The 20,530-nt window shown below is 51.0% G+C and overlaps 9 protein-coding genes across 9 annotated transcripts; 8 read left to right on the plus strand and 1 right to left on the minus strand.

Annotated features, from left to right (window-relative positions):
- Positions 1-253: 253 nt before the first annotated feature.
- Positions 254-2,519, plus strand: ANOM_004679 (Zn(II)2Cys6 transcription factor; the record flags this gene model as incomplete). Its single annotated transcript, XM_015549936.1, has 3 exons — positions 254-667; positions 745-1,427; positions 1,508-2,519. The coding sequence occupies 3 exons, from the start codon at positions 254-256 to the stop codon at positions 2,517-2,519; spliced, it is 2,109 nt and encodes a 702-aa protein (XP_015407950.1).
- A 1,216-nt stretch (positions 2,520-3,735) lies between these two features.
- On the plus strand, positions 3,736-5,693 carry ANOM_004680 (putative hybrid PKS/NRPS enzyme; the record flags this gene model as incomplete). Its single annotated transcript, XM_015549937.1, has 2 exons — positions 3,736-4,188; positions 4,290-5,693. 2 exons carry the CDS (start codon positions 3,736-3,738, stop codon positions 5,691-5,693), a joined length of 1,857 nt encoding a protein of 618 aa, XP_015407927.1.
- A 165-nt stretch (positions 5,694-5,858) lies between these two features.
- Positions 5,859-6,458, plus strand: ANOM_004681 (hybrid NRPS/PKS enzyme; the record flags this gene model as incomplete). Its single annotated transcript, XM_015549938.1, has 1 exon — positions 5,859-6,458. One exon carries the CDS (start codon positions 5,859-5,861, stop codon positions 6,456-6,458), a length of 600 nt encoding a protein of 199 aa, XP_015407951.1.
- A 1,449-nt stretch (positions 6,459-7,907) lies between these two features.
- On the plus strand, positions 7,908-9,450 carry ANOM_004682 (arylsulfotransferase family protein; the record flags this gene model as incomplete). Its single annotated transcript, XM_015549939.1, has 2 exons — positions 7,908-8,714; positions 8,767-9,450. 2 exons carry the CDS (start codon positions 7,908-7,910, stop codon positions 9,448-9,450), a joined length of 1,491 nt encoding a protein of 496 aa, XP_015407930.1.
- Positions 9,451-10,376: 926 nt separating this feature from the next.
- ANOM_004683 (Bys1 family protein) lies at positions 10,377-10,907 on the plus strand (the record flags this gene model as incomplete). The annotated part of the gene is made up of 1 exon (XM_015549940.1): positions 10,377-10,907. One exon carries the CDS (start codon positions 10,377-10,379, stop codon positions 10,905-10,907), a length of 531 nt encoding a protein of 176 aa, XP_015407928.1.
- Positions 10,908-11,147: 240 nt separating this feature from the next.
- On the minus strand, positions 11,148-12,167 carry ANOM_004684 (Cdk5/Pho85 family cyclin-dependent kinase; the record flags this gene model as incomplete). The annotated part of the gene is made up of 3 exons (XM_015549941.1): positions 11,148-11,993; positions 12,051-12,074; positions 12,126-12,167. The coding sequence occupies 3 exons, from the start codon at positions 12,165-12,167 to the stop codon at positions 11,148-11,150; spliced, it is 912 nt and encodes a 303-aa protein (XP_015407953.1).
- Positions 12,168-13,398: 1,231 nt separating this feature from the next.
- On the plus strand, positions 13,399-15,052 carry ANOM_004685 (hydroxyacid-oxoacid transhydrogenase; the record flags this gene model as incomplete). The annotated part of the gene is made up of 3 exons (XM_015549942.1): positions 13,399-13,892; positions 13,940-13,998; positions 14,046-15,052. Coding segments are annotated over 3 exons (1,551 nt in total), but the record flags the coding sequence as incomplete, so codon positions are not given.
- Positions 15,053-17,236: 2,184 nt separating this feature from the next.
- On the plus strand, positions 17,237-18,286 carry ANOM_004686 (uncharacterized protein; the record flags this gene model as incomplete). The annotated part of the gene is made up of 1 exon (XM_015549943.1): positions 17,237-18,286. The coding sequence occupies one exon, from the start codon at positions 17,237-17,239 to the stop codon at positions 18,284-18,286; it is 1,050 nt and encodes a 349-aa protein (XP_015407932.1).
- A 1,032-nt stretch (positions 18,287-19,318) lies between these two features.
- On the plus strand, positions 19,319-20,392 carry ANOM_004687 (uncharacterized protein; the record flags this gene model as incomplete). The annotated part of the gene is made up of 4 exons (XM_015549944.1): positions 19,319-19,354; positions 19,409-19,753; positions 19,823-19,982; positions 20,039-20,392. 4 exons carry the CDS (start codon positions 19,319-19,321, stop codon positions 20,326-20,328), a joined length of 831 nt encoding a protein of 276 aa, XP_015407931.1. The 3' UTR covers positions 20,329-20,392.
- Between the last annotated feature and the right edge of the window lie 138 nt (positions 20,393-20,530).

Consider the following 20,530-nt stretch of genomic DNA (forward strand, 5'->3'; position numbering starts at 1 on the left):
TTTAGCGCCCGCTGTCGTTTTGTTTCCCAGTGGAGCCTTAGCACCCGATCAAGCTTAGCGGCCCATCACACTGATCGGACCCTCACGTTTCTTTCTTTCCAGGTTCTTTCTAGTCAGCTACCATTCGCCCTCGACATGACATTCCGTTCTGAGCTTTTCCGCTATTGCTGGCTCGGCTACAGCTAATTTGATATTGTCGAGCTTGATGTCATCACCCTATCTCCGCTATAGTGTCAGCATTTGATAGACCAACATGCAGCGACGACGTCGGAGGCAGCTTCCGGTCTCGTGTCAGCTCTGCCGGTCCATGAAGTTGAAATGTAGTCGCGACCAACCCTGCTCCAACTGCGCCAGCCGCGGGGTTACCTGTGAGCGCGCATATCGGGTGGAGCCGACCACTTTGTCCATCGCGTCTCCCAGCACTACCGACCCCGTGCAAGCGCAGACAACGTACTTGCAGCAGCCGGGGTGGTCCGCTAGTCCCAGTGCCGGAACTGGCACCGGCAGCAATACCGAGATCCTGTCGCGTCTACAGCGGCTGGAAGACATCATTCTTCGGACCCACAGTGCCGCTGCTCCGCGTCCCTCTACGGAGCCCTCATACATTTCCGAGGGCGAGGGGGACTCGAAATGGCTGGAAGGGGTCGGGACCCGTGACACTTCCGTAGTAAGTGTCTGATGTTGCCCTGGCCAGCACTCGATGTGTCATGTACTGACGGAGCCGTGCGCCCTGCCCACTTGTAGTTGTCATCCATGTCCAATGGCGTATCTGTCCGCGTACTCGCGGTGCAGCAGGCATTACAGACTGACATTTCCCTGGGAGAGGCGTCCGGTAATTCCTCGTCCGTGGGCAGCTGTGTCGCGAGGGTGTGGTTGCCACTGAAGAATGATGCGGCCTGGCTGCTAAAGCGCTACGGCGAAGATGTCACCTACCTACACCACATCCTTCATCTCCCGTCGGTGCGCCAGCAGATGGAGGATTTGTACAAGCAACTATCCCTGGGGTTACAGATAGAGCCCTGCCATGTCGCATTAGTTCTCAGTATTTTTGCCAGCACGGCCTACACGCTCACCCCTCTTACCGGCGGGGACGCGGTCTTCACCAACGAGCAGACAGCTGTCAAGTGTGCCTTCCTGTGGAGTAAGATGGCCTTGGATGTGCTGGAGCACTCCAGCCGCAGCACCTCCGGCTCCATCGAAGATATCCAGGCGACAATCATCCTGTCCTTTGTCATCTTCAACTTCGAGGGCTTCACCATGCGCTTCCGCGCACTCAGCGCCAGCGCCCTAACCATGGCCCGCGATTTGTCGCTCCACCGCTTGGACGCGCAGCCGGACCGACTGCCTGGCCCCCAGGCACCACTTGACAGCGATATAGGGCGGGAGATCAAACGCAGGGTGTGGTGGCATATGGTCTCGACTGACTGGTGAGTTTACTTTGTGGCAGACTCGTTCCCCGGCCACGGCCACGGCCAGCTCTGCTAACGCGCCTACCTCCTCCCCCCAGGCTCCTGGCGCTGTCAGGCGGGCCCCAAGAAGGGACATACTTGATGCACCCGGCCCACATGCGCGTCAACTACCCCCGGAATCTCGATGATCGGGACCTCGATTGTTGTGACCCGCAGTACAGTCGACCCCTATCGCAACCAACGGCGATGACTTACACGCTCCTACGCATCCAGTTGGCCGACATTTGCCGAAGCGCCATCGATGCGCTACCCCCGCCCTTTTCGGACTGGGGCGAGGTGAACTACGATCGGTTTATCTCGCTAGACCAGCGCTTCGAAGCCTTCATCCGCAGTCTCCCAGTCTTCTTCCGCCTCGACGAGGCAAGCCGCCGTCAGAGCCGAGACGTCGAGCGCCGGTACCCCCAGATTATCGTGCAGCGGTACATCCTCTGGTCGACCCTGCAGGGGCGCCGGTCGAAGTTGAATCAACCCTTCCTGACGCGCGTGTCCATGAACCCACGTTATCAATATTCACGGAAGGTGTGCCTGCAGTCGGCGCGCTGTGTGATTGAGCTTAAGGCCCTCATGGATCATGACATGGCCTCGCTCGCCCGGCTGGCCACCTTCCTCCACAGCTACTTCCTTGCCACAGCGGTGCTGGTCATGGATCTGTGCCTCAATAAGGAGGGGGGCAGCGGCGAAGACCGCCGCCAGGAGATCGTCGACGCGTGCCGCGTCCTGCAGGAGGCCGAGGCGACGTCGCCCATGGCGAGCAGGTTTTTGAAGTCCCTCATGGACATCTTGCAGAAGTATCAGATCCAAGTCCTGCCGGCAACCACGGTCCCGGATGTGCGACCACTGTCGGCTAACACCGGTGTCAGTGGCATGCGGGATCCGAATCTGCCGGACAGGGACCTGATGAGCCCCAGCCAGACCTTGCCAAGTGCATACGATCCGTTGGAAAATGCGAACATTGATGATGTATGGCAGAACTTCATCAATCTGGATCAGAACTGCAGCCCGGGCAGCTGGGATCATTTATTTTCGGCCTTAGACAGCAGAATTGTGTGAGATGAAAGGGAGCGGGTTCTAGTGATCCAGATACTCTAATGGGGTACCGCAATCCTGGGTTCTGCGCGATCTCCAATTATATTATAAGGAGATACCTTGGCTTTGGCAGGCGCACATACTTCAACCTACCCTGAAACCCAAGATAGCCCAGTGCGTGCCACAACACCAATGACCAACTCCAATAAAGCGATGTCGACATCTCCCATGGGCGGACTTTTAGTGAAAACGCCACACTTCGCTTCCTCTCTACACCCCACAATGGACACGCCGCATAAACTGTCTTCTATACTGGTGAACAGCTAGGATATGGCTACATTATGGGCTTCTTTACTGTAGGCCTAAGCAACATGAAAGAATGTAGTTGACTTTGTGGAATCTCGATAGATTAATTACAGGTCGACCTCCGGGTACTAGCCTTAACCTATATCTACTAGTAGGTGGGTGAATAATTCTTATACCCTAACCAAACCGTCCTAGTTTAGATTACGTTATGGCACTCTAACTACTTCAAAATCGCCAATCTTCGCTTGTATTCCCCCAACACACCCGCCCCCCTGCCGCCAGTCCCAGACAAGCGACCAGAAGGACTGCCCGAGCACCGTCTCCCGTCGTCCTGGGGTGTATTGTCCGTCTCGGCCGCAAATGTGCGTAGTAGGCGCGGGTTCATGTAAGCCACAAGGCGCCCGGTCCGCTGTTCCTTCGCAGGGACCACCCCAGCCGGTCTGGTAGCCATATCCGTCTCAACATCATCTTATCTCCGATACTCCTTTCGCTTCCAAAGGATGGTCATCGGTTTGGCTCACTCGTCCGTGTTTTTTGCGAACATGGGCTGTCTTATTAAGCTATTGTCCTAGCCGCGAAGGAAAGCGACAAGCAGTAAGACAGTAGAGTCCAATGGAAAGCGCGTCGGTCCATCAGGCCTCTATGTACTTGTGGTGACACTTTCCTGAAATGCTTCTGTACTGGTGAAGCTAGGGAACAAGCCTTTCTTTGACGATCCCTCTTCATCAAGCTGTACCAGCAGAAGTCCAATCGGAGAGACATCATCCCACCGCTCTCATCTTCTCGACATCAAGCCCGGGCAGCAGAGATGGGCAGCCTTTCTGATGTTCGCGTGGAGACAATTGCCATTGTCGGTTCTGCATGCCGATTCCCTGGGGGAGCCAAGTCTCCATCCAATCTTTGAGACCTTCTCCGCTCTCCGAGGGATGTTTTGATGGACTTCCCACCAAGCCGTCTCCGGCTATCCAACTTCTACCACACAGATGGAGAGCACCATGGTTCTACTAATGCGACAAACAAATCGTACCTTTTGAGTGAGGATCCGAATGTATTTGATGCAGCACTTTTCAATCTCAATGGCCTTGAAGCGCAGACCATGGATCGGCAACATCGGATCCTTCTCGAAACGGTCTATGAAGGGCTGGAGCGTGGCGGCTGCAGCCTGGACGGCATCCAAGGGACCAAAACATCAGTTTTTGTCGGCGTGATGAACGCCGATTACTACGACATCCAGCTGCGGGACACGGAGACTATAGCTCGGTATAACGCGACTGGAACCGCAAGAAGTATTATATCAAACCTAATTTCGTACCTTTTTGACTTGAAAGGAGCATCTATGACTATTGACACAGCCTGCTCTAGCTCACTCGTTGCCTTGCACCAGGCCGTTCTTTCGCTCCAAAACAGGGAGGCCTCAGCCTCCATTATAGCTGGTGCAAACCTGCTTCTAGATCCCACCATGTATATTGCTGAATCGAACCTGCCCAGATCGGAAACGCCCTTGCTCATGGAGGCACTGTCGTGGTTGTCCCGCAGAGTGTCCGGGGGGACCCTGTTGCGACAGCGCAGTTGATGCTTCAGGAGAAGGTTACTTTCATGATTGGGACGCCGTCTGAGTACCTGATGCTCCTTCAACATGCCGGTGACTACCTCCGTCAATACAGGGACTGGCGACATGCCTGTCGCGGTGGTGAGTCGGTGACAGAGCCACTAAAGCGTGAGTTCCGGCGCTTATCTCCTTACTGTCCCAATGTGACTGATTGCTATGGGCCAACGGAAACTTCCGCTGCTACTTCATCCAACACGCTTGACTTGCACCGGGATGCAGCCAATGAATATTCGACGGCTGGAAGGCCGATTCCCAATTCGACTATATACATCTTAGGTGGGAATGGGGAACTCGTCCCACCGGCCTTCGTTGGCGAAGTATGCATTGGTGGTGTCGGGGTCGCCCTCGGGTACTGGAACCTGCCAGACCTTGACAAGCAAAAGTTTATCCATGACCCTTTTGCATCTTCAGCAGACAGGCGCCTGGGCTGGACGAGGCTATATAAGACGGGCGATTGTGGGAGGCTGGGGCCAGACGGGGGCTTGATATTTATGAGCCGACTCGATGGTGACACACAGATCAAGCTACATGGCTTACAGATCGACCTCGAAGAGATGGCCAACACCCTGCTTCAAGTCGCCGCCGGACTGCTTTCAGACACGGTGGTGTCGGTACGGGGGGGCCCAGAATTCCTTGTCGCTCATGCAGTACCGGCCAGGGGTCAAAAGGTGACGAATAGCGATCTCGAGTCGTTCAAGAAATCCTTGCCGCTACCCCAATACATGTGTCTGGCAGCTATAGTGCTACTTGATCGTCTTCCCACCACTCCGAATGGGAAGGTCGACTGGAAAGCTTTACAGGATAAGCCTCTGCCTACTCAGACCGACTCCTCATTTCCCACTGAGACTCTAAGTGCTGCAGAGGGGGAGCTCCGCCTGATCTGGCAGGATGTCCTGCAGCAGGTCACTCAGACCGGGCGAATTGATCCACGAATGGACTTCTTCATGGCGGGCGGCAACTCCCTGCTCCTGGTCAAACTCCAGGTAGCGATCAAGAATGCAAATGGCTTATCCATCGCCCTCAAGGATCTGTACCGGTGTTCTACGTTGCGACGGATGGCTACTCTCATTGATGACGAGAAGAAGAACCAGCCCTTCTCCGAGACAATCGATTGGGAGGAGGAGACACGCGTATCCGGCGGCCTCGCACGCGGCCAACGGTCGCGAGAGCCCAAAACAACTGATCTGCACATCGCCCTCACGGGATTGACCGGGTTTCTGGGGGTGGAGATTTTGAAGGCCTTGCTCGTACGACCGTCAGCAAAATCCATTGTCTTGCAGTAGACGCGCAGCACGGTCAGAGTCTCCCAAAGTCCCATAAGATTGTTATCTACCCTGGATCCCTTAATGTTTCTGTGCTAGGGCTGAGCACCAGGGAAGTCGACCATAGACGCATTGATCCATGCGGGTGCAAATGGACATTGCCTAAACAACTACTTGTCGCTACGAATGCCCAATCTAGGATCAACTCGCTTCCTCACCGAGCTGGCGCTCTCGAGAGGCGTTCCCCTACACTATGTTTCTTCTAACCGGGTGACGTTACTCTCCGGCGATATCGCGCTCCCTCCGGGGTCAGTATCGGCATTCCCGCCGCCCAAGACTGGCAGCGATGGCTTTACTGCGTCGAAATGGGCCAGCGAGCGATATCTAGAGAATGTTGCCGAGGTGACGGGGTTGGATGTGTGCACCCACCGACCTTGTGCGCTGACAGGCGCCCAGGCGCCCAGCGAGGATGCTTTGAATGCGATCCTGCGGTTTTCTGTGCTGATGAAAGCCGTACCACAATTTCCCAATGTAAGAGGATTCTTTGATTTTGAGAAGGTGGGAGGTGTGGCAGCCAACATCGTGAAGAAAGCTTTGCAGAGTGTGCAGGTAACCAGGGATCATGCCACATCGCTTGCATCACTCACCCATCACTCCAGTGGGGTCAAGGTGCCGGTTGACAAGATCCAGGAGCGTATGCAGGACCTTTATGGTGGGGTATTCGGTCGCCTTGCGCTTGCAGAGTGGGTGCAGAGGGCCCGCACTTTGGGAATCGGCCCCTGGTAGCCAGCTACCTGGAGGCCATGGAGTCGCGCGGCGAGGAGATGGCGCTCCCCTTCCTAGGGATGTCAAGCGACTAAGAGTGTTGTAGTTGGGCTTCTTTGTTTGATATTCTCTAGCACCCTCGGTCTCAGAGACCGCATACGGGACAATATACAAGACTACCTACACCAAGATATCAACAGCATATAGTATGTAAAGCACTAGCATGATATCTAGAGTTAGTTGTATTTAAAGAGAACGTGACCTCGAATGTTCCCAGAGCGCCCACTGATTATTTATGCGATGTCTTTATAAAAGCGGCGGCACCCGTATTAGGTAGGTGCACAAGAACCATTTATTATAGGGCTAATATACTAGTAATTAAGCACTTCAACCAGTCCGCTACCTGCATATCAATGTCACCTCGCTTATCAACGCACGAAATCGTCATACGCTGCTTCCAACCCGAAAGCGGATCATTCAATTGGTGGGCTGGATTTGGTCGCGTGTACGGAGTAATCTTATCTGATACTACTCCAGCTGAGCGGAAATTGTTAGTATCAGCATGATTGTAGTAATGGTAATGAAACTCAGGGGCGGCGATAGTCTGCCGATCGTTCATTCAGGGACTGGTGTTCTGGGCCCTATTGGTGGAGATCTCCGCCTGAGGCAACCAATATCGTACCCCTGTTGGGCCGGACCATGTGGCCATAACCTTCTTTTGCTTTGGTCTTCTCCGCTCATATTATGTATAAACACCGGGAATAAGGGCGAAAAAGAGAGAGAGAGAGAGAGAAAGATACAGAAAGTATACCAGCCAATTTGTTAATCCATGATGGGACCGCAGTATCAGTGTACCCCATGGTTGTGGTCGCGAATCCACGGCTCAAAAGGGATCGGCACGTCAGTGAAGTAAACTTCTCGCTGGACCCATCCTATTGCGTGTCTCTTGTATGGACAGCCGGCGGGGGACCGCGATCAGCATTAGTTCAAACGGCCAACTGTGACTGATGTTCCGTGTTATCGGCTTTTCCGCCAGTTTCACCTGAATTGACGTTGATGTTGTGCAGACCTTTTTTTTTCCTCCATTTTTATTTCCTCTCCCCACAGGGCAAGTGAGGAAGCGTCCCGGTCCCACACTGCCTGTCCGGCGTTGTTCCCGCTTTGCCCCTTCTTCTCGGCTTTTCCCTCCATTTTTCCCACCGTCTTTCCCTATTAATATTGGCCATGGTGTAAAGGAGCCGCCAGATTCTTTTCTCCTTTCTATTAACTCTCCTTCCTTTTTGTTCTATTCAGTCATTCTTTGATACCCTCATTTTGACCGTGTCACGTCGGAGTTGGAGTAGACACACGTCGCTCATTTATCGTTCTTTTGAACTTTGTACTCTACAGAGTAGAACCTAAATCCTATATATGCTTGTTTTGATCAGCGTCCTACTATCATTGTGAACTGGGTACCCGCAATCACGCAATATGGCCCGCGGATTCGTCGCTGCTTTCAGCACCCTGCTGCTGTCCATGGGGGCGCTAGCCCAAGATACTTGGCCGTATATGACTCTACAGACGGCTGACTTTACGCCCCCTCAGCTCGAGGTGAAAAAGACCGGAGCTACCGACCCTGGTTACATCTTCATTGGTCCTCGGGGTAACCAGCCGAATGGCACTGCGGCCCTCATCTACGATGAGGACGGCAACCTTGTGTATCAAGGCCCTACCGAGGTAGCGGCCAACTTCAAGGTGCAGAGTTTGTATAACAAAGATGTCATCACCTTCTGGGCGGGTAACATGATGGAACTTGGTTTCGGCTACGGCACTGTTCACATCCTTGACGACACTTATCAGGAGACCTACACTGTCACCCTTCCAGGGAACTTCATCTCCCCGGATGGTGTTGCCAGAGACTCTTATATTGATCTCCACGAAAGTCACGTAACCAACCGCAACACCCTGTTGGTAACCGCCTACAATATCACTCAATATGATCTGACCTCCATTGGCGGTAAAATGGATGACTATATGCTGGATGGCATGTTTTTCGAGATCGATATTGCCACCAATAATATTGTGTATCAATGGAGTGCCCTTGAACATATTCAAGATATTCCCCTGGAACAGTCGAAGCAAGGTCTGGGTGACGAGTATGGCACCCAAGAAAAGCCATGGGATGCGTATCACATCAATTCGGTGGAGCTTGTAGATGGAGGTTGGATTATCTCCTTGCGTCACTACTGGTCCGGCTACTTCATCGCCGAGAACGGTACGGTCATGTGGCGACTTGCTGTAAGTTTTTGCGTTTGATACTGGCCACTTTCAACACTGACGCCTCTTTTAGGGTGAGAAGGGTGTTGGCGACTTTGAGATCGACGATGGTGCCGTCTTCTCGTGGCAGCATGACATGCGTGTCTATAACCAGACAAATGAGGGCATGGTCCTGGACCTGTTTAACAATGCCAACACACCCACGGAAACGGTTGCTCCCACCACCGGTCTGAGTCTGTCGTTGGACCTGGTCAACCGGAAGGTTACCACTCTGCGGACCATGAACGACGGTGGTGATGTCATCCACAGTGTCAGTCAGGGTAGCTACCAGCTGATGAGCGAGGAAACGAACCATGTCTTCATGGGTTACGGTTCCATCTCGAAGGTGAAGGAATTTGACGCCAACAATAATGTGGTCCTCACCGCCCAGTTTGGTGACGACAATGCTGTTGCGTCCTACCGGGGCTACAAGTGTCAGTGGAAGGCTACCCCTTTCTGGAAACCCGCCGTCGTGGTGGAGCGACACTCAACCTCTGCCACGGTCCATATGAGCTGGAATGGGGCCACTGAGTATGACAACTGGGCCATCTACACGGCCAGCTCTCCTGAGTCTACCGACCATACCTTTATTACATCTGCCCAACGGACCGGCTTCGAGACCGCTGTAGATGTAAACAACTTGAGAAGCCCTTACTTCCAGGTAGTTGCTCGGAAGGGGAATGTTCCACTTAGCAGCACTATTGTCCCAGTCGCTTAAAAATCCTCCGTGTCAAGCTTCGACGACATGTGACTCCGTGCTGTGATCCTGGTTTTGGTGTCACGGACGTCGCCAGCCGTGTACATGTCATTGGAGACCATCCGAGCTTTTCTTTGTAAATTGTTGACTTGTTGTGTTCCTGTATATACTTATCATTGACTGTACATGTAAATATTGTCCGCCGTACAGGATATTGAAATCAGATATGAATGTGACCTTGAAATTATCGCCATTTATATATTGACCCTCTCGATTAGTCCACATCGGCTCTAGGATACATAGCAAGCTATAGCCTACATCTATCTGAATGATTTCTGAGAGCTCACCAGAGAGCGCCTCGACGCCGCTACAAACATTGATCTGGAGTAGACCCATGCATGTAGAACAGAGATAGCCCGGCATTGTTGAGCAGTGCAGACCCGCCAGAATGCTAACGAGCTGCGTTACACCCACTCCGAGATATAAATGCACCTGGTCCTTGTCCTAGGAAAGCTACATACTGATTGTAGCTGTATGAAGCATTTACCGCGGGTTTGTCAAACCCCAGATACAACACGATATAAAACATGGTGCCTGCCTTCCCATGTATCTGTGTTCCGACCTGTCGCTCACTATACATAATTTCGACCAAATGCACCGACCATCGTATTACTATACACAAGCTCCCTTGCAGCAACACCACCACGCAAAGGTAATTTTCGGGAGATTCTGCAGCGGTCAGATATCAAGAAATGTCGGGTCTTACTAGGAAACACAGTAACAAAAGTAAATCAATTTAGAAATGCGCAAGGATATATGAACGGTACACAGAACAAGCTGTCAGTCCAAGATATATAGAAGCCCTCTCTCCCCTTCCAAGAAAAGCACATCCCAACCGAGAGAACCCCAAACCAAACCATCCCAATCAATCTCAATCCAAACAGAAAATGCACTTCCCATTAACCCTCCTCACCACCACCGCCCTCCTCCTCCTCCCAACCCTCACGCCGGCCTTCCCCTTTCTCCAGGCCCAGAACCAAACCTACTATCAAAACCAAACCAACCCCCAGAACCAAACAACCCAGCTCGGCCACGCAATCGTCCGCAACAACTGCGCATTCCCCATCTACCTCTGGTCCGTGTCCTCGACCGTCAGCGAGCAGCAAAACATGACGCAGGGCGCCCTCTACGCCGAGACATTCCGGCGGGACCCGCAAACCGGTGGCGTGGGCATCAAGCTCACGACTGTGCCTAACGGGCTCGAGACTTCGGCGCCCCAGACTATTTTTGCGTATAACCTTGTCGCCGATAGGGTTTGGTATGATTTGTCGGATGTCTTTGGGGATCCGTTTAGGGGCAGCAGGGTGTTTTTGGATGGGGAGGTTACGGATATTGTTTGGGAGAGGGGGGTGCCGCCTGCGGGGTCTAGGGTTGGGAATCAGAGGGCCGGGGTGGATTTGGTTTTGACGGTTTGTTAAGTGTTCTTTTGCTGGGGGTGGGCTTGGGTTACGGGTTGTTGCTTAGTTGTGGTTAATGAAGGTGATCAGCTTAATCGTTTTGCTTGGCTTTTTATGAGTTATTGGAAACCAGAATGATGCTCAGCTAGGAATGGTAATGGGTTGCGCAAGGGTGATCGTCATTCCTTACAGTCCTCGTCAGTTCTACTCAGCTTAGTAATGAAGAATAACAAAAAGAAAGAATAAAGCAAGCTGCAGCTACTATTGAGCACTCCATGGGACCGGCCGAGGAAGATCATTAAACCACGAATGCTTCAATGCACTCGCCGCACTGATGCGCATCTCCGGCCGCAACTGCAACATGCGCCTCAGCAAGTCGACGCCCAGGTGGTCGATTCGCGGAACAACCTGCCGCAGATCTTGCGTCGCATAGACTGGGAAATCAGCCTTGTACTCCGGGAATTTCGAAATCCCGGGCCAAGAGATCTCAGACGGCGTGCCCATGACGCGGAAGATCTTTAGCAGCTGGTCTTCGTTTGTGGTTCCCGGGAATAGCGGGCGTCCTGTGTACATCTCTGCTAGAATGCAGCCGATCGACCAGATGTCGATACTGGTGTTGTAGCTGCGGCTGCCGAGGAGCACGTCCGGCGCGCGATACCAAAGCGTGACGACTTCGTTGGAGAAAGTGTTGACCGGGATGCCGAAGGCTCTGGCTAAGCCGAAATCGGCTAGTTTTAACTGGCCCTTGGTGTTGATTAGCAGGTTCTGAGGCTTGAGATCGCGATGCAGAATCCGGTTCTCGTGGCAATGCGCGACGCCTCGGAGTAACTGGTGGACGAAGGATTTGATAAGAGTCGGTTCGAGCTGGCCGCGATTACCATGGGTGTCCATATATCGTTTAAGATCCTTGTCCATATATTCGAAGACGAGCATGAGCTTGTTCTCGGTGTGGACGACATCGTACAGCGATAAGATGTTCTCGTGTTGGAGCTCTTTCATCAAGGAGATCTCGCGAATGGCGGTGGAGGGTGTTCCTTCTTCTGTGTCGAGGTGGATCTCTTTTAATGCGACCAATTCTCCTGTTTGGTTGTTGCGGCCTTTGAAGACCTAGGGTAGCTTGTCAGTTTGCGGAAATGTTTGGGGGTGCACAATTGCGGAACAAACTGTCGCATATGTTCCTTCACCCAGCTGGAGCTCGTTAGCCAATAATTAACCTGCCTGGGCGGTGCCACGACTGACCTTCTCTAACTGTTGGAATGAGGCGTGTGGCGCCGAAGCCATTTTGATAGAATGTGGTGTAGTAGGGTATTCGCGATCTCGATCGTGTTGAGTGAGGGGTAACAAAAAAGGACGAGGAAAAAGTAATGAGGTAATCCTTGGGAGTCCATATTAATTAAACATTATCAGCGAGACTAAGGAATGGCATCCCGCTAAACCCGAACAACCCCATTATCTTAGGTCTGAGCACTTCGTATCCTCGTCGCTGCGCTGTGCTGCGGATGGCACATCCACTTTCGGGTTATTGAGGCCACGTACTCCTTGTCGGTCACATTTATAATAATTAGGGCTGTGGCGGGATTGGAGGAGGAGCTTGTCAGGCGATCGCTCATTGGCTTATCTTAGGTCAGCGTCGTTCTTATCGGACGTGTCAATGTCGATAGTAATAGGTAAAGACATGCCTGTTCAAGAGTCCAAGTCCTAGCAACTGCTCTGATCATTCCTTCTTCCCTTTAATTGCTTGCACGAACGCCAAGACCAGCTGGTTTCGGACGATGCGGTAGGATTACTGCAGTGGTCATCGGATATGACCCTCGCGGGGGCTAGGTCTTTCAATTTCTGACATTCAAGATGTCGGAATATCGAAGCTGCTTCTATCTCAATCCGAATATCAGATACAGATCTATATAGATGGGCACTACCGTACTAAAGGGCTAGTCTAGAACCCTTTGGGCGCAAGACCGAGGGTCCGGCTCCCATTAACTGGCAAATAAGGCAAGGTGTAACCCTGACACAAGAGCTTCCAACGTCCTCTATGCAGGTAGACACCCCACTTGGTTAGGAGATGTCTTTGACCTGTAGTATTTGCAATTCTCCGAATTGGGGAAGCGGTGTTTTTGTTGACGATCCCGATCGATGTAAGGTTGGCCCTCGGTACTTCCTCATTGAGCCATAACCCGTGTACTGCCTGCCAGTTCGTAGAAATTGGCTGTGACTTTTCCCTGGGTCTTGAGTTGTTTCTCCAAATCCTTGAGTCTATGGCTCCTCTTAATTGGCTAGAAACATATTTTAGTGGGAGTGGGTGCCTTTTGGAGTCTCCAAATGGTGACTTTAGGGTATTTATATGCAGTAACCTCGGCTTTCTGTCCGAATTACCAGATCGGTGATCCCCGCATCTTGCGGTCCTCCGACCTGCATTCAACTTCTCAGCCTCCCACTTCTTCACCTCTCCTTGCTAACTTCACTTATTGACCGCTATTTATACTCTTTACTTATTCTTCTTGTCGATCCGTTTATATAGCCACTGCCTTTCCCGCTCATTGCTCCATCTGCTATAGAGAGCTCCATAGAACGCTTTCCCCGCATTATGGTCGCTCCCTCCATCCGCGTGGCCCCTTCGGCCGCCAACAGAGCTCTCAACCTCCTGCGTACTGTTCAGTATACTCACCCGCCATCATGTCCATGCCATTCGAACCCTAACCATCACCATCACCACCGCACACCCACTCTAGCGGATCATGTCCGCCGCCACATGGCCACACCCGTTGACCCCTCACGGCAGAAGGAGTACGCCTTCGAGATGGCCGCCTCCAGCATCCGATTCGGCCCTGGTGCCACAAAGGAAGTTGGAATGGACTTTGCTAACATGCAGGCAAAGCGAGTATGCATCGTCACAGACCAGAATGTCTCCAAGTTGGACGCGATGAAGCAAGCCGTGGAGGGGTTGAGCCGGGAAGGAATCGAGTTTACGGTGTTCGACAAGGTTCGGGTTGAACCAAAGGATTACTCGTAAGTACTATCCCGTAGCCCAATTAATTGTGTACTGATTGAATTAGTGTCAAAGAGGCAATTGCTTTCGCAAAACCATATAACCCTGATGCGTTCCTCGCAGTGGGTAAGTAACCCACACTGTCATCCCTTGAACGGCTAATGACCGCACAGGTGGTGGATCGGTTATTGATACCGCAAAGCTCATGAACCTCTACACTGTCTATCCTGAGGCTGATTTCCTCGACTTTGTTAATGCGCCCATTGGGAAGGGTCTTCCCGTAGAAAGGAAATTGAAGCCCTTGGTAGCGGTGCCAACCACAGCAGGCACTGGATCAGAGACCACCGGAACTGCCATTTTCGACCTCGTGTCCAAGGGGGCCAAAACCGGTATTGCACATCGGAACCTCAAGCCGACTCTGGGAATTTGTGACCCCCTGAACACGCGGACCATGCCGTCCGCCGTGCACGCTTCCTCCGGTCTAGACGTCCTCTGCCACTCCCTGGAGTCATGGACCGCAATCCCATACAATGAGCGTACTCCCCGCCCAACCAACCCCATCAACCGTCCCGCGTACCAAGGCGCGAACCCAATTTCCGACATCTTCTCCCTGCAAGCCCTTCGCGACACCGTCAAGTATCTGCCCCGAGCTGTCAAGGACCCCGATGACTTTGAGGCCCAGTCAAAGATGCTTCTGGCTGCTACCTTGGCCGGTGTTGGCTTTGGTAATGCCGGTGTCCATCTCTGTCACGGCATGAGCTATCCTATCTCCAGTCAAAACCCCGGCTACAAGCATGCCGGATATGACGTCGAGCACCCGATTATCCCACACGGTGTGTCAGTCGCCGTCACCGCGCCTGCAGTCTTCCGATTCACCGCTGCATCCAACCCAGACCGCCATTTGGCAGCAGCCGAGGCCTTCGGTGTCGACATCTCGAACGTCAAGCGCGAAAGCGCAGGTGAAGTGCTCGGCGAGGCCATTGCTAAGTTCTTGGCTGAGCTGGGTGACCAGCCCCGTGGCCTGAAGGACCTCGGGTTTAAGTCCTCGGATATTGATTCCCTGGTGGAGGGGACTCTCCCGCAGAGACGGGTTCTGATGCTTGCGCCTAATCTCAACGAGGAATTGGAGGCGGAGAAGATTGAACTGAGGGGCTTGTTAGAACAATCCATGGATTATTAAAATCGGGACAAGAGCTTTTTTTTCTACTGCATTTGTTGCGTCAAATCAATACCAATCTAGTTCCATGTTCAATATCAGTTTCTATCAAATTGGAATAAATACGATAAACTTCCATATCGACCGCGGAGAGGGCAATACGCTGCTAAATGGATCTAGTGTACGTACAGACGGCACAAGAATATACAGTAGTTATGGCCAATAACAGTAGAACATAACTATTGAATCCAACAACAGAACCACCCGTTCATGACATGTCAACGTTACCAGTAGTACAAAGGCACTGCATTTACCCAACAGAGCAGCATAGCCCAATACCCTGATAGCGGTGGATCAAATGGAAAGCAACAAGAGGGGGAATATAGAAATTACGCAATGACCAAAGTCAAGAGGCACCAGATCCGTAATATCCACGTAGCCACGCTGTGTAGCAGACAAGTATGAAAAACAAGTTAATGAATAACAGCCTTGTGGGGAAGGCTTGCTGTATGACGGGCTCATGAACTGTAGGGACATGGGGCCCGATCAACATTATCTCCGTAGATTCAGACCACACAAAACGATTGTTTGCTCGGTTATTTCTCAAAAGGATTCTATTATTAGAATGCAAAGATGTCAGATCAGGGAATGATATTATATCTGAAAACTTGGAGGTAACGGGAGCATTTGGCGATCTTACTGTGCACTTAGGCATGTGTTATGCCAAGGGAAAGGAAATGGAGGGCGGGGAGATGGAAGAATAAAATTAAAAGAGAATCAGAGAGGTAACGTAGTATATAGGATGAGCCGAGGATACGTAACAGAATAATCATATTATGTATATCGAGAGCTACGAAATATATCGGAGTGGAAATGACCGTTCCGCCAGGTAAAAACATTGTTACCATAGAATCTACACATAAAATCCATAACTTCACTAAACAATTTGTGAAACGAGGATATACAGATCTATCTATACGTTCCCTCTAGTGTTGTAGTAGTAGTAGTAGTCAAACTTCCATTAATATGCGGTTTCACTATGATACATGGTTAATTAGATCCACCAAACTCCGGGATATTTCCTGCCATCACTCTAGTGTAGTATCGTATCCAATGGACCACTTTAATCATGAATACGACCTCGGACCCTAAATCCTCAACCAAAGATAGAAACCGAACTATACCGTATTTGTTCCCTATATCTCGTGAATTTTCCACTAATGCAGGGAAACACGAGGCCATCTTTTCCCCCAAACTGACCACTAACCCTAAACCCGGGTGATCGACAAGGTAGCAGATTTAAAATAGAATCACCAAGTTTTTAAGCACCAACCATATTGTTGAGAGGGCTTTAGCGGCTACACTATATATGTAGTTGCTAGCATGATACTAGGTACCTATCTGGCATTCGCGAGTATTCATCGATTGCCTGCCAAGGGGGGTACAGTTATTGGCCTTTACCCGCGGTTTAGATACATATCTAGGCCAAACTATGGCTGATCCATGACGCGCTAACTCGGACCTCTGGGGCCGTTTTTTTCAGCCTCAGATTCTATGTGGTTATTCACGCATCAGTGTCGTATGGAATGAATGAAAATCAGGGCGAACAGTGGGGCTCGTCCAATACGATAGGAACAGACCGTCGGGTAGTGTTGTATACTAGGCAAGGTTGAGTGAATGTCATTGAACCGACTGAATAGAATAGGCTGGTTGACATTTCGAGCTATTGTCATAAGTAGTATAGACTGCAGAAGTGTATATGATGGGTCCATTTCTGGGACGGTGACATAAATGGAAAGAGCGGTCCATCCCCACGAACCAAACGCTTCTCATGGCTGGTTCCCACTAGCATATTAGCTACGTTTACGATTTTGTTTCAAACAGAGAATGGTCGGAGTTCCTCATAGCACTGCATGTGCACTCTGTCGGGAGCGACGCATAAAGGTGTGTATACTTGATGGCAAGCATTCATAATGGGCATCAAATGTCTAATAAAGAAAGTGCGACCAAGCTAAACCACAATGCTCGCAATGCCGCAAATACCGTCGTCCCTGCCCAGGATACACGAGGTCTTTCCGTTTCCAAGATGAAAGACCAGCCTTGGAGCGTCGCCATCGAACATCCAGAAGCCCAACATCTTCTGTTATTTCAAGCGAGTCTAGCTGGTGGGACGTAGCACCAACCGTTCGGAATAGCACCATAGCTACAATGGAGCAGGCCCAACAGCAAGTCGTTGCCTCAGCTGACGAGCACTGCGAAATCAAGCAACAACAGCAGCTGGCGTTTAGAGTATTCATGGAGAATGCCTTTCCAATATCCCACGCATACAATCAATTTCGCGAAACGAATTACCCCAACTTCGCAGGCCACATTACCTCCAAGTTTGATCAAAGCGTCTGTCTTGACACATCAGCCTATAGCGTTTGTCTTGTGTTTCAAAACCGGACAGACATGGAGGTCTCATTGCTGAACAAAGGCCGTATCGCATACATACACGCTCTCGGAGCACTTCAGCAGGCTTTAAATCTTGAGCAAATCTCGAACAAGTCCGATATTATCGGTGCTATCATCTTGCTCTCGATATATGAGATGCGTGTGCCATCCGAGCCTCACGACAAATGGCCAACACATTGCCACGGCGTTATGGAGTTGATGAAGGAGCTGGGAGCAGAGAGCTTCACGCATGGGTTTGCGCGCTCTTGCTATATCTTCTTTCGCGGGTTCCTGATTGCCTACGCCTTTCACCAACATCAGCCGTGTTTTCTCGAGGGAAAGCAGTGGCAGCAGCTAGCAGAGAGGCTCAGGGTTGAGGACTCACAGAAGCTCGGTATAGGTAGAGTGTTTGTGGATGTCACGGAGCGCATCTTCATGGAGCTCGTTAAGTGTCCGAGATACGTATCTGAAGCACGATTCTACCAGAGCACCCACAATTATGAGCAAGCACTGGTATTGTGCTCTGAAGTTGTCCGTGCGCAGATCAACCTGGGGTTGCTTGCAACTCAACTGGGAGACCTCATCAAAATCTATCAGCAGGAGGGCATTCTAAACGCACCAAAACTCTTACTCGATGGAGTAGACAATGCCATCCGTCTCTTGGATACTCTATCTAAAAGACTTGTAAAGGTCCCCATCCCGCCCTTACAGGTTTATTCCGGGCTGGCGCAGCTTATTAATAACAATTATATCGCGCAAGACGCTCTTTGGCTGGACCATTTGGGTTGTTCAATGGGACTTTTCTGGACTACACTTGCTGATTGAACCATAAGACATGGAGTGTTTATCCTTACGCCAATGGATGCAATAGGCTTATATGAGGTTAGGGATAGAGAGTGCAAACCACGACCTTAGTGTCATATGGTCTGTTGGCCGAGTGGGATTGATATAGATACGAATTGATGAATACTGCCATTATCACAACCGAAAACTAGCGGTCACATATGTAGCAGGTCTCTAGTATCTGTTCCAATCAATATTATCGACAGGAGGCCCATGCTAAGTGATACGTTAGCGTTTCTGTAAATCTAGCATATAAATTTAGATCATGACATGGCCGCGCAGGTGCAACCACGGCGGCATTCTAGTCTCATGTTAAGCAGCTTCCGGATGTGCTTCCTAGCAAGAGATTCTCCATCGATTACCGCTTGCGATGTTATAGGTCCACTGTACGAGACAGCTCTAACATTCACACTCGTTGTGTCCGATGTCTAAAATTCCTATAGATGCAAGCTGTGGACCCAAAGGTTAGTAATTGACAGAACACCTGACCCGCCAAAGTTGCCTCGTGATCAAGGTTTCTGCCTCAGGATCCCACCAGATCGGAGAACTTTCCTCCGGGAGTGACTCAATCGCAAGACGTTTGCCTCTGTTCTTTGAAATTTCTGCGTATCTCTCAAGCAATTCACGTTGATTTGCCTAGAAATTTGTCACTCTTTCCCCAAATAGATTTCCATCTGCATGATTATATACCGATAGAAGTATAGAGACCCACCGTCGTGAGAACCGAGTCATCGGCCAAGAAAAGACGAATTGTCCAATTTCGGCTGCACGGTGTGTATCCTCCGCTTGGGATTGGATTCAAACAGTGGACTGATTGATTTTCCACTTTTTTAGCCTGGTGGATATAAATTAACATTCCACCCAGCTTTCTCCTTCCAAGCGATCGTTTAGAAAGGTACCTTTTACAATACCTGCGCCCGACGCCTTATCGCTACCCCGCTACCCCACGTTTTAAATTCTCGGTTTCCCAACTGACCGGCTCGACCTTAGCATCTATAGACTATAGACACAAAAATGCCTCCCGTGATCCATTGCGTGCGCCATGCTCAGGTACTTCCGCGATAATCTTTACACACTCTGAATTCACGTTAACGCACCGACCAGGGCTTCCACAACCTTTGCACAGAAAACCATGTCATTCGCGACCCCCTCCTCACCGACTTGGGCAACGAACAATGCCGCAAACTCTCCGAGAAATTCCCTTTCCATGACAAGATCGATCTCGTAACCGCCTCTCCTCTCCGCCGTACCATCTACACCGCATTGCAGAGTTTCGGGCCTGTTTTTGAAGCGCGAAAGGACACGAAGTTGGTTCTGCTCCCGGATGTGCAAGAAACCAGCGATGTTCCTTGCGACACAGGTAGTGACCCGGATGTGTTGCGGAAGGAAATGGAGGAAAACGGACTGCCTGTTGACTTAACATTGGTGCATGAGGGGTGGAACAACAAGGTGTGTTGATCTTCCTTGGACGGCCCCGGTGTTACCCGGACAATGGGATAGATGTTAATGTGAGACCAGGCCGGTCGGTATGCCCCGACTCACGCCGCGATTAGAAAGCGAGCTCGCGAGGCTAGACGGTGGTTGAAGGAGAGACCTGAGAAGGAGATCGTTGTTGTGACTCATGGTGGATTCTTGCATTATTTCACTGAGGATTGGGAGGATAGCAGCCAGTACCAAGGTTAGTTGTTGTCTCTTTGGACAATTGAAGAAAATAAATGGCTGACCATGGACAAGGAACGGCCTGGGTTAACACCGAATACCGTACCTACGAATTCTCGTCTGAGGTCCACAAGACTGATGTGGAAGGCCATGAGCTTGAGGGCGAGGATGCAACCCTAGTTGAGACTATCCCTTCGCGTGAACGTCGTGGCAAAGAAGGCCCGGCACCGGACCGGGAAGCTCAGAGGGCTCTGTACAAGAAAGGAACGCAGGGGTGGGATGACCAGGGTTTGCAATTGAGCACGGCTGAACGTGAAGCGGCCAAGGTTCCAGAGGGCAAAGAAGTTGATGGTGTCCGTGTATGAGCTATTGGGATTATCCCCCCTCCTGTTTGATATCTTTTTGTAGATAGTGTTGGATGCTTTGTTCATGGTTTCATATAGAACGGCTACATCTTTGTCATTGTGACGAAAGAAGTCCTGAAGAGACGGTTGGGATATTATGAGGACAATGGGAAAATCTAATACATAATTGAACAAATCTCTTTTATTCCATACAACAATGAGC

The sequence above is a fragment of the Aspergillus nomiae genome (assembly GCF_001204775.2).
Source record: "Aspergillus nomiae NRRL 13137 chromosome Unknown contig00095, whole genome shotgun sequence".
NCBI classification, from domain to species: Eukaryota; Fungi; Ascomycota; class Eurotiomycetes; order Eurotiales; family Aspergillaceae; genus Aspergillus; species Aspergillus nomiae.